This window comes from Prinia subflava, chromosome 3 (genome assembly GCF_021018805.1).
Source record: "Prinia subflava isolate CZ2003 ecotype Zambia chromosome 3, Cam_Psub_1.2, whole genome shotgun sequence".
Lineage (NCBI taxonomy): Eukaryota > Metazoa > Chordata > Aves > Passeriformes > Cisticolidae > Prinia > Prinia subflava.
In genome coordinates this window covers 67,337,383-67,349,663 of record NC_086249.1, presented here as the reverse complement: position 1 = coordinate 67,349,663, position 12,281 = coordinate 67,337,383, and the positions used below count along the sequence as shown (strand labels likewise).

The following is a 12,281-nucleotide window of genomic DNA, read 5'->3' as shown; positions in this document are numbered from 1 at the left end:
ACAAACATCGCAACACAAAACACAGCTACATCATTATTTGCAACAAATGTTAACTCTAAATAAGTGCAACCTGTCCCACAAACACTTGCTATAAACGACTTAAAAACAAAAGTAAAATTTGATGGGGTAAACACAGAAATAAAAAAAAAAAATTCTCTGTGAGAATTTTTTTTGTTAAAAAAAATTAAAATAAAAATCTCAGCACTCATTTAGAGTTCAGGATCTTGTGAAAGAAAGCTTTAAAAGGAGCAAACCTGATTTGCTGTGGCTGTTGCGGCGAAGGGAACACTTGTTGCAGGAGTTGTTGCTGCAGAGACAGTGGCGGCCGTAGCGTTGTGCATCATGGGTACTTTCAGGAGGGGAACCATGGAAGCAATGAACAGGAGGGTGCAGCATTATGGTAAGAGAAGTGGTATTTTTGGCATGGTGAATATCAAGAGCGGCAAGCCATCGTCATGGGTTAAACCGGCAGATGGCATGCAATCACAGTGCAAAGCGAGAAAGCGTGGCGGAGAAATAAAAAAAAAGGGAAAATAGCTTATTACAAGTACAATTAAAGGAAGGTTGTCAACACAATCGGCGATTCCCAGAAAAAAAGAGTAAGGACCACTGAAAATGCAAGTGTTGTCTCTATGAAGAGGATTACTTGTGCAAATGAGGCCTTTACCAAAACAGCCTGTTACCTGCGGATTGTTACATGCGTAATTTGTTTTCCCCCAGTACAGCTATAAAGCACTTGAAATTAAAATCCTACTTAAAAAACCCCAGTGGTTTATACTGGGAAAAAAAACTGTTAAATGTTCATCTTAGTTTTTAAACACAATTAAAAATGAATTATTTTCATGTATCTTCATTTTGAAGTAAGCTAGATACTCGCTGTCTTCCTTCATAATCCAATTTATGCATTTTTTCCTACTAGCACTGCATAACTGTTCGACTTTATCAGAGTTAAATTACCATCTGCTTGAGGCAAAAATCAGGAGAGGGATGATAATAATTATCCTGATATATATGCTACTTTGTTTGATCTAAAAAGGCAAGATCGATTTTGTGAAAGACACTGCTTTTGCTCATTTTAAGAATGAATTTTAATCAGCATCTTCATGGGGGAATTATTAATTTGATGTTTTAAATGCTTGATATTTTAACTGTTTATGTGAGTAGGCCCAAAACTCAAAACTAAAATCACTGGGATATGGCAAAAGAAGGAAGATGACTTTTTTGTCTCAGAGGCTGTTGCATTGAACTTCCACTTTGCATGCCCAAAATGTTAATTTCAAGCTGCAAATATATTTAAAGAAGGAGTGAGATTCAGATCACAAATTTCAACAGAACCTCTGTGGCTCAAAGTAGGCATGTCTGGGAAACGCTGATAAAACTTTCTAACACACAGCAAAGGAGAAATAGGCACACCACTATGAAACTTTAAAACACTGATGAAATTTGCTGGCTTTTTCCAGTATTTTATGATTTTATAGTACTAGACAATATAAAATATAAAGAGAAATAAAACTTTGAAAACTGAAAAGCAGACTGGAATTCATGGTATTATGCTTTTGCAGTGTAGTTGTTATAGCAGGTGATATCATGTCTAAACTGCAGCTTTCATCTACAAATCTAAACACTCTGTAAAGTCAACCAGAAGGACAAGTGAACCTTTAATTCTAGTCAGTGGCTAAATCTCGCCTAGGATTTTTGATACAAGTGAATATACATCATATACAATATAAAAAAAAGAGATCAATAAAGAAATTTGGAACCTACCAATACTGGTAGCGGGTGTCATGCACAAAACTGACCCTGCGTGTCATGCAATGATAGGTGAAAAAAGTGGATAAAGGGAAGAAACAGGTTAGCTGTTTAGAGTTAACATTCAAAGTGAGATTCAAGCAAAACCACAGAGAAGTAAGTTAGTTAAATGAAACTGTAAGGTCATTCACAGTTTTGCTTAAACACAAAAAGGTGATTGTCTTCTTACTAAACTCCTGTGTAGACTGTGTGGGTTTTGGCACGTTTCTGTACATATTCAAGATACTTTATAAACTTTTTTACTTACTATTGTTATCCTTTCACTTAGTGCTTTTGCAGCAACAGGTTTTTGTTTATAAAAACATCTCTGGTTAAAGTATTTGGGACTTTTAGAACTCACTGCATAATTCAGACAGCTCAACGTTGTGTAAATCAACATTCACCAGTTTTTTGACATGTGGCAGGAAAAAGAAGTGGAATTAAGACAATATTCTACTGCAGGGGCTTTGCAAAGTTTTTGATGTTAACGTATCCATTCTTAACACAAAGAAAACGGTACTTTGACAAGTCCCAAGCTAAACACCTCAAAGTGTGTAACCTTCCAGCAGAAGGCTCCCAGCGCACCTCAGAGATGCTGTGGGATGACTGCTCACCTGCCATGAAGTTTAGCTTTGGTGCCTAGCCCACCTTTAACCTTTCTGGAAAGGCCAAATCAAGGAAAGAGATCAGCCTATTTCCAGTAGCAAGCTGGTGAAGGCAAGCAGGTAAGGAGACCTGTGTGAGGTACGTGCATATTTGACACAGAGTCAAATATGCCTCCTGTATTCCTGCTGAATTACTACTGCAGCCCCGTATCGGACCTTCGCAGGACTTGTGTGACTATGAATGACCTTACCCAAGAACAATCCCCAGAGAACACACAAAGTTCCTCCTCTAGAGGCTATAGAAACACTAACAAACAGCAATGGGAAGAGAGAAAAGATCTGCTGTTTTAAAATCATTCACCAAACAGTAAGGAGAAGGTGACAAAGCAATCAAACTGATGTAAAACGAACAAAGTGCAGAACTTCAGAGGTAAGCCATGCTAAGTCAAGCCCCACACTTTTTATTAGGGGAGCCAGTGGTTAAGAAAGCAGAGAAGTTATATAAAACAATTAAGTTTTATATATATCCCAGCAGCAAAACTTGTCTTAAAATTTAACACACACGCACACACACAAGGAACACATTTGAAAATTATACCAGTTTAGAAAATATCACATAATCATTTAAAATCCAACAGATAACGTCATGCATTGCTCCTCAGACGTGGGTTGCATGACAGTCCTTACACCCACCAAATCCAACCTTCCCAGGAAAAGTGGGAATTTCAGATGTATTGTCTTTATTGGAAAGCTCATGACACTCATTCTTATAGAGGGTGTTCCCCTTTCCTGAACTCCTCCCATACCCCACTCCTCTCTTTAATATCCTTCCTTGGAGCTGATGGTGTTTAAGAAGAGCAGGAGGTTCATCACTTTAAGAAAGCTTTTCTACTCTGGGGCTTTGGCTCCATCTGCTATTTTATACCTCTGTTTCCTCTCTTTCTTTCATGCACTTGTTTTGGGCCATGACAACAATCTGGCCCTTAAGGTCTGGTTCCAAGATCCACCCTTCCTACCACCAGAAATTTGTCAGCTAAGACTAGAATTACAACAATTAGTTGGAAAGAGAGATGGACAATAAAAAGTACAAAAAGTGAGCTACTTAAGGAAACATGAACATTCCAAAAGTCTGGAAAACATCCAAATGCTTTTTCATTGAAAATGGTTTAAACTACTGTATTTTCCATAGTTAATTTGAAGTCCTTGTCAATTGCAAATAAGAGCAATAAGCCCTGAAAGGGAGTGCTTAGAAGGAAAAATACCTGTCATGCAACAAATTCTCACAGTTTCAATGCAAAATAAATTAATGGAAATTTCTGTATGTTCTGTAAGCACAGGGCAATCTTCCATTCATGTCCAAATAGGTGGTGTCACCATTTATTTATTTTTTTTCAAACACTCCCATAAATGTCAGTGTGTTTTCTGCCACGGATATTCTGGTGCACTAATGTGCTAAAAATAAGGCTATGCTATTACTTACTATTACAAATATGGGGGCAGGCTCCAAGGTTGTTACTGAGGCCTTATAGAAAAATTCCATGAAGTCAAAGCCATCTGTGTTTGCTGTTTTATCTTTAAAAACATATGGGAATGCTGATAGATTGGGAAATCATCATGTGTTGCCTTTCATTCCTTGTTTAACCGACATTATTTCTATAAACTGAAATAACATTGCTGAAATGTCAAGCACATTTGCAAACACGTAGTTTTAAACTATTCTGAAGTTTACACTCGAGAACACCCTGACACTAAAATACGTAATTTGTTAATTACAAATGAAATCACAGAACTCGTTAGGAGGGATATTCTCCTTTGGGAAGTTGGAGTGGGGGTGACTAATACAATTTAGAGGGTTGTGTTGTTACTGCTTACACGAGCACCCAGCAGATCCCTTCTCTCACAGTGTTAAAGAGAAGCCCTGCTACCAGCCAGGGTGCGGGTCAAGCCATCTCTGAACGCTCTGATTTTCACAGAGCTGCGAGCACTGAAATGTAAATTACATTCACTCATCTTCAGATCATCCCTATGAAGAATTATAACCCCAGCTATGAACCACAAATGCTAGGAAAAGTTCTGGTGGTGCTTCAAAACCACGAAAATGCATCTAATACCTGAAAGACCTTTAGTGCAGCTGTGGGGAGTGATGTGTTTTGCCAGTGCTTCCATGCAGATATTGACCGGAAGTTTATGGCTGGTGTTCCTTTTCTCAGGGTGCTCGTGTGGGGCTGGGGAAATCCCCACTGCTGCAAGACAGCAGCTGAGGGAGCAGGAGGATGCTGTGGCATCTCTGAAGTGCAGCGCTTTTCTCCGCATTTTTGTTAGTGGAAACAGATACAAGTCAAAATCCAGCCAATTTATGGTAGGCACAAAGGGGCAAAGTCTGGAGAATGATGAGCAAGACTATGAATGTGCAAAAAAGCAGCTTAACAGCATGTTGAAATTTCTGCTTGAATTCTTGTCCTTTGCAAGAGGAATTAAAATAATGTGCAATCATGTGTGCAGACTTCACCTCACGTGGGGCAGGGAGCATAATAAAACCTTCTGTTAAGTGCAACTGCCTGACACAGAGGCTACCTCAGGGACACAAAACCAGTTCAATGTGGGTACAACATACCTGTTGGGATAAACGCTGCATGTTGCTGCAACTGAGCATTGGCAAGAGCCTGTTGATAGTGCAAGACACTGGGATTGAAAACGGCACTGGCACCATTGCTTTTTTCAAGTGCTTGTCTCTTTGGTAAGGGGTGAAGAACACCAGGAGGAAAGGCCTGTAAATAAGAAAGTTAGTTAAAATGGCGCCATTTTTAAAACCTTGTCCGTAACACATACATAAATACAAAAAACTTATTATTTTTTAAAGCAGCTAAAGATGCCTCGCCATGCATATTAACTCAAAGCACAGCAATGTAAAATGAGTGAAATTTTGTTATTGGTAGCAAAAGCATGGTACTATTAACCTAGAACTGTAGCAGCACAACTACTGAAAAGAAACGTTTGCTTTAAAGCAACGAAAATGGCATTGCCTTTAAGTAGGTTTTCAAATATTATAGGGAGAAAAAACCACTTGTGTTTCATTGCCAAGTATTTTCTTTTACTTTTAAATTTAAATATTGTTTCCTGTTATTATACAGATTAATGGATTATGTTACATGTTTTCAATTACAAAAGCAGTTTTATCTCAATTCGACTTTTCATGAGAGATTTAAAAAAGATGAAACTGTGTTAGGAACCAAACTAAATCATCTGCAGTCTATTACGTATGAGAATGAGATGGATAAATAGAGCTTCCGGTAAATTAACGAGTATGTGAAATCATTTCCGGTTGATGTTTGAAAAGTAAAGCGATACAAATTTCATTAGTTGCTTCTCTGAAGGAAAAAAAATTATAATAAAATTTAAAAAACCCAAAAAAAGCTACATGCAAAGCAAAAGGTGAAAGGTCAAAGTACCAGGTCTACAGTTGCTTCGAGAGGTCGCTTCATTGCTTTGGCAGTCGACTGAGTCTTTTAATAACAGGCAGCGAGCACATGATGGCAGTGGGCCAATGGGAGTCAAGCGAATTAACATACAGGTAAACAGCAAGCAGAGGTGCGTCATGGGAACGGCATTGCATTTGTGGATAGGTGAGAAGGAAAAAAATATTCTGAATGCAATATACAACATACAAAACACTAGGCATGCACAACAACAAAAATGTCTTCTAAAGAAATGAATATTACATTTTGAATTAGTACCGAAGCAAAAATGCATCTACTATACCTTAGTTAAAAGCATATAAGAGAGTAAAATATAGATGTTTGAAATTCAGGAAAGTTGAGTAAAACAGCAGCTTGCAGACACTATTAAGCATCATATAAACACTTCACAGAGATGCAGAAAGTTTTAAGGATACACCTACTGGAATTCCTGATAAGTTAGTTCGGTCACATTTTGAAGTGGGAAAATTCATTTTGGAGGCTACATTTTCAAATACAAAACAGTAGTGAAAGTTGTAATGCATTACAAATGCTATTAACATCATTGCTTACAAGGTGAGCGTCTTTTAATTTAGCGAAGTGCATCATTCAATGGTCAAAATGAGAGAGGTTCTCCTTCGCCAATACAAAACAGAGTACATAGTATGTCCAGTTACACTAACTTATCATTAATTCCTTTTCTCCTACAGCTGGGTCATTTTTGTAGATTTTTTCAAATCTTGTAACTTACCACATTACATTGAGAGGGAAAAAGATTTTTCAGATTTGAAAATATACTTTCTAAATTTTGCTATAACCTTCAGTCCTAGCTTCAGGAGCAGGGAATAAAATTGGGCTCCCAGTTCATAAGCCAACATTAACATATGAGTTATGAGATACTAATCCAGCATTATTAATTTTTCAAAAGAAAGTATTTAGGCACAGTACATAGGCATATACATTTATGTATTCTTTCACAGTAAATTCAAACTTATGGCTGATATGACAGCATTCTGTAAAAAACTTTCTCATGTAAAATATTGCTTTCAAGTTTTATAGTGTAAATAATTCTTACAAACTTTTAGAAAGGAAAGAAAAGTTTACTTAGAAATCAAAGTTTTTGTTTTTTAAACACAGGCTGATATTTAGCTCTTTTTAGAATATGCAGATTATGTCTACCTTGAACTCAGTATGTGGAAATAGGGAACAAAAGTTGAAGTGGGGGAAGACGAGAAGGCACAAAATGCCTGCAAACACCTTGTGGTCATAAGTTTATCAGGTGCAAACAGGGTACTCTGCAGGACAGTCCTCATTTTACTTACTCCTTGTTCCTGTCTCTTTGTATGAGTCTTCTCAACACCTTCCTCATCTCTTCTTTAGCACTTTTTTCTAGATTACATATCCTGATCTACTTGACCTGCTCATCTCTCCAGGCCCAAGACCCAGATCCAACAAGAAACACCTAGTCTGAAGTGGGGATCTGGACAGATTCTGTCTAAGCAGGGCACTGTGCAGGTACCACTGCAGAGAACATCACTCCATTGCCTGGGGCACAGCCTCAGAGCCACTCTGCCTCCACCATAGAGAGAAGTCCACGCAGAGGTGATGCAGTACAACTGAATTCAGCATTATGCGATGATGAAGTCCACAAGTTCAAATCAATGTCGCTAAGAGCAAAGTGTTTCAGTTAACTACCTTTATTATCCAAATACAGATCTTACCTAATCTCACTTGTTAACTTATTATCTCTCTGTTTATTATTGCTTTTCTCCAATTTTTCTCCACGCTCCTCTTAACATCACCTTCCTACTCTGAAGCTTTCGTCTGGCTTTCCATTCATATTCCCCAGCAAGTTCGGTCTCAGTCTTCCCAACTCGAAGGCTTGATCTGTTCTAAACATACTCATCAACCTTGCTTCCACATGGCCTCCCATTCTTTTCAGGCTTTAAAACTGCTCATTTTGCTCTCCTACATTAATATTTTATCTCATCCTGACAGTAAAACCTCCTTTGCCTCTTTCTTTCCCATCAGATTATCTTCTTCTCAACATTTGATCTACATAACTAACAACCGATGAATCAATAGCTACAGGATGAAGAGGATATGAAAAGAAAATAAAGATAATATTAAAAATTATCAAACATCCAAGGCACACTATTTGCCTACCATACAGCACATTGGTATGCTATAATGTCTCCTGGAATACAGACACGATCCACACAGCAGTGGCCTCCATGAACGTGCAAGGAGCTCCTGACCAAACTCAAACGAAAGAAGGGAAGTCCACAATGGGTTGGAGCAGGGACAGATGGCTCAGGAGGAACAGGGACACAGCCTAAACATGCAGGGATATGTCAGGAGAGTCAAAGATCACCTGGAGTTGAATCTGACAAGGGATGTCAAAGAAGGGTTAGCAACAAAAGGAAGACTAGAGAAAAATGGGTTTCCACTGCTGAACGGGGCAGGCAACCTGGTGATACAGAACATGGAGAAGGCTGGGATTCTGAAAGTCCTTTCCATCTCAGTCTCTATTAGCAAGACTGGCTTTCAGGCCAATGGGAGACCAGTGGCAAAGTATGAAGTGAAAAAGGTTTTCCCTTGGAGGAGGATGATTAGGGTAGGTAACACTTAAACTAGCTGTATGTACACAAACCCATAGGAACTAACAGAATGCACCCTGGGTGCTGAGAGAGCTGGCTAATGTCACTGCAAGGTTACTCTTAATTATCTTTGAAAGATCCCTGTGACTGGGGGAAATTCCCAAAGACTGCAAGAAAGTAAATGACACTCGTATCTTCAAAAAGGGCAGGCAGGGAGGTCTGAGGACTGACACATTGCTCAGCCTCACCTCAGTCCCTGGGAAAGCAGTTGAGCAAATCCTCCTGAAAACCATCTACAAACACATGAAAGTCAAGACAATGATGGGAAGTAGTCAGCAGAGATTTATGACAGGGAAATTGTGCTTAACCAGCCTGACATCCTTCTACGATAAGACTGGCAGGCTGGTGAAGGGAGAGCAATGGATGTAGTTTCTCTTGATTTCAGAAAGGGTTTCAACACCATTTCATCCTCACAGACAAATTTATTTATCACGGGCCAAATGGGAAACAGGGAAGCGGACTGACAATTGTCTCAAGTGCCAGGCTCAAAGGGATGTGACCAGCAACACAGAGCCCAGCTGGAGGCCAGTAACCAGTGGTGTGAAACTTGGACGAGTGGTTGATACACAAGATAGACGTGCTACTACTCAGAGGGCCTAGAAAGTCTGGAGAAATGAGCACAGAGGAACTTCACAAAGTCCAACAAAGAGCAATATCAAGACCTGCACCTGGGGAGGAACATCACAAGGCACCAGTACATGCTGGGGGCCACAAAGGCTTGGCAGAAAAGATCCTGGTGGACACCAAGCCAGCAATGCACCCTCATAAGCAAAGGCAGCTGAAGGCATGCTGGCTGCATTGGGAAGAGTACAACCAACAGGTGGAGGAGGTGATTCTTCCCCTCTACTCAGCCCTGGTGAGACCACATATGGAGCACTCTGTCCAGGTCTGGACACCTCAGTACAAGAAAGATACAGGTGTACTAGAAAACACTCCCATAAAGGACCTGAATGACAGTCAAGGGACTGGACTGAGCCTGGAGAAGATACAGAGGAATCTCATCAGTGTATATAAATTTACCCTGATTTCAGGGTAAAGATAGAGCCAGTGGTGCTCAGGGATAGGAGAAGAGGCAATGGAAACAAATCTATATAAAAGAAATTCCATTTAAATGTAAGATTAAAGAAAAAACCATTTATTTTTACTGGAAGTATGCAGCAGGTTTTCAAGTTATGGAGTTTCCACCCTTAGAGACTTTAGTAAACCAAACAGGCACATCCTGGGCAATCTCCTCCCTGCTTAAGCAGGGGAAACAGGCTGGAATATTTTGTACATATTTCTCTGCAAAATGTTACCCTGAATTACAGGTCCCTGTTGCCTTCTCCTGAGACATTAGACTGCTAACATTTCAATTCTGTGTTTCCAAAGATGCTTCATCTTGCTTTGAGACTAATGCAATTCTAATTAAACCTGATTTAAAACCACAGGATATATATCTGCAACCATTACCAAAGTGCAAAAAAAAAAAATCCCCTTATCTCTCTCCTTTCTTATTTAGTGTAGTGCCTAGAAATATTACATTCTCTAAATGAGCAATAAATATTGCACAACAGAAGCTAATCAGAACAAAACCCCAATCTTCTCTGCTCTAATTTCCAGATGGTATTCAATTTATGCAAGCACAGGAAACTTTAACTAAAAATCATCCAATTTGAAACAAAGGCTGCAGATACTATTAGAGAAAGAATATTAAAACTTAAGAAATATTCTTCTGTTTGGTGGTTTACTTTCTTGCATAACTCATCCTTTGTCCCTCAAAAAAGTATGGTCTCTTCTAATTTGTTAAATACAATAGCTTAGGGTAGTTATGTACTGTACTGTATTGTGTTTCTGGTAGGCTTTTTAACCAGAGAATAACTGTATTGTCTATAACTATTGTATGCACTGTCCACAAGTCCACAAACCACATCTGCTTAATTATTCGTCCACTGCCAGCAATGGGGACAATGATCCTTTGATTTGCTGCCAGCAGTTTTGTCTCTCAAGTCATATCCTGCATGTTCAGTTTATTTAACTTTATCAATACCACCGTAAATTCATCAACTTTCCTGGTAGCAACTGTAAGAGAAATATAAACATCTGAAAATAAAAGCCCTCACTCTCTTTTCTTCTGACTGTAGTCACAACATTTCTTTCCTAATGATTCCCATTATAGTTTACTACTTTAAAACTTCATTATTCAAGTAACTGGCCTGTTACTGGCAGGAGAGGCAAGAAGTCTCTAGGCATGAAATGCATCTAACCAAAATTCAAAAATATACAGACAACGCTTTTTAGTCATTGGGGATAGCTGTAGATCTACAGAGGGCAGTTCTTTCTCATCCTCAGGCAGGCACTAATGGGTAGATCAGATGAGTGTCCTGTTTTTTCTACACTACCAGGACAGTGAGACCAAGGTGGCTGGCTGGTTGTCTCATTTCTAAGGTGGATTGAGCTGATTCTATTCTACTACTGATCTCTGAAGCACACGCTCTCTCTTTGCTTTTCTTCCAAATTTCCACATGTATATCTGCCATCAAAGAGCTAAAACAGCATATGTGTCCCTGTTTTCCTGGGAACACTGAAGATTATCAGTTTTGTTTCTGTTTGGAAATACTAGGAGCAAATTTATGTATAATTAAGGCAGAGAACAGAAGTGGTATAGAGTGTCATTTGCTTCACTGTCTTGAATAGAAATATAGCATTAAAATAAGGGCATAAAGAAAAGAAAGTGCTTCCTCCCATCAAGCAATAGTCATAATTTTATAAATTCTTATCTTTCACCAAAATAAAGAAAAATAATAAAAAAAAGAGGCAAAAGAGAAAAGAAAGTATAAGCAAACAGCATTGAATTGAAGCAAATAGGCATTAAAAAAAAAGGCAGCCATACATGCCAGCACTTACCATCACAGTCGCAGCTGCCGCAGCTGCCTGGGCCGCCACTGCAGCCTGGTTGGCTTGGTGTTGTGCCGCTTTGATTTTGGCCTGCAAATGTGCAGGAGGGTGAAAATACTTGCATTTCTCCCTCATGCAACGACCTTTTATGTAATCCATACACACGGTTACAGTGTTGTCGTTTGTGTCAATCATGGTGCTGTCTGCTGGATGCGCAAAGCGGCAATCAGTCTCTCCACGCGCACAGTTGCCCCGCTGGAACTCCCTGCACACCTACGTGCAAAACAACACACGTTGCAGGGGCACAGCTCGGTGCAACGTGAAAGGGCAAGGAGTGTCCCAGGCCCCCAAAAGACAGACCTGCCCCCTTTCCCTGTTAGTTCACCTTTTACAGCAACTTCAATTTAATAAACCCTTCATCTTTTGGTGGGTGAGGGGAGTGCACCTATTTTACCCTTATGTTCTTGGCTCCTCAGGTAGCTCTCTGGTACTGCCGCTAAATAAACTTAACATGCAACAGAAGCATTCCCAAATGCCTTTCCTCTTTCCTGTTTAGAAAGCAGCTGGGAAGGATACTTACTCATGTAATTGCTCCTGCAAAACTAGCTGGGAATCACAAAATATTTTGTCTCTTTCTGACTACACTTTGTATTCTTGCAGGTTGACTGGTAGGGAAGGAGTTCCTCTTGCTGAAACCCAGGGAAAATACACATCAGATGCACTGTATTTTTTACAGAGTCTACAAACAAAATTGAGAGCCTACTTAAAATAATTTTCAAAAATGGGCAGAATGAACACACTGGTTTTCCTAAGAAGAAATGTGCTCCAGACACTGGTGCTTAGTCTTTTTGGAAAGGACATTCATTTCTGCAAGAGCCACTTGGCCTCCTTGTGTACTT

At 39.4% G+C, this 12,281-nt stretch overlaps 1 protein-coding gene across 7 annotated transcripts in view; it reads right to left on the bottom strand.

Annotated features, from left to right (window-relative positions):
• The window catches only part of MBNL2 (muscleblind like splicing regulator 2), a 107,119-nt gene that overhangs the window by 18,013 nt on the left and 76,825 nt on the right, over window positions 1-12,281 (bottom strand). For 4 of the 7 annotated variants that reach the window (XM_063392331.1, XM_063392325.1, XM_063392324.1 and 1 more), the window contains 3 exons: window positions 11,392-11,655; window positions 5,843-5,896; window positions 5,008-5,161 (listed from right to left, as the gene is read on the bottom strand). In XM_063392331.1, the coding sequence (XP_063248401.1) occupies window positions 5,008-5,161; window positions 5,843-5,896; window positions 11,392-11,655 (472 nt within the window). Of the gene's footprint in view, window positions 1-254; window positions 350-5,007; window positions 5,162-5,842; window positions 5,897-11,391; window positions 11,656-12,281 lie in introns of all 7 variants that reach the window. The other 3 variants (XM_063392326.1, XM_063392329.1, XM_063392327.1) reach the window with 3 other exon arrangements.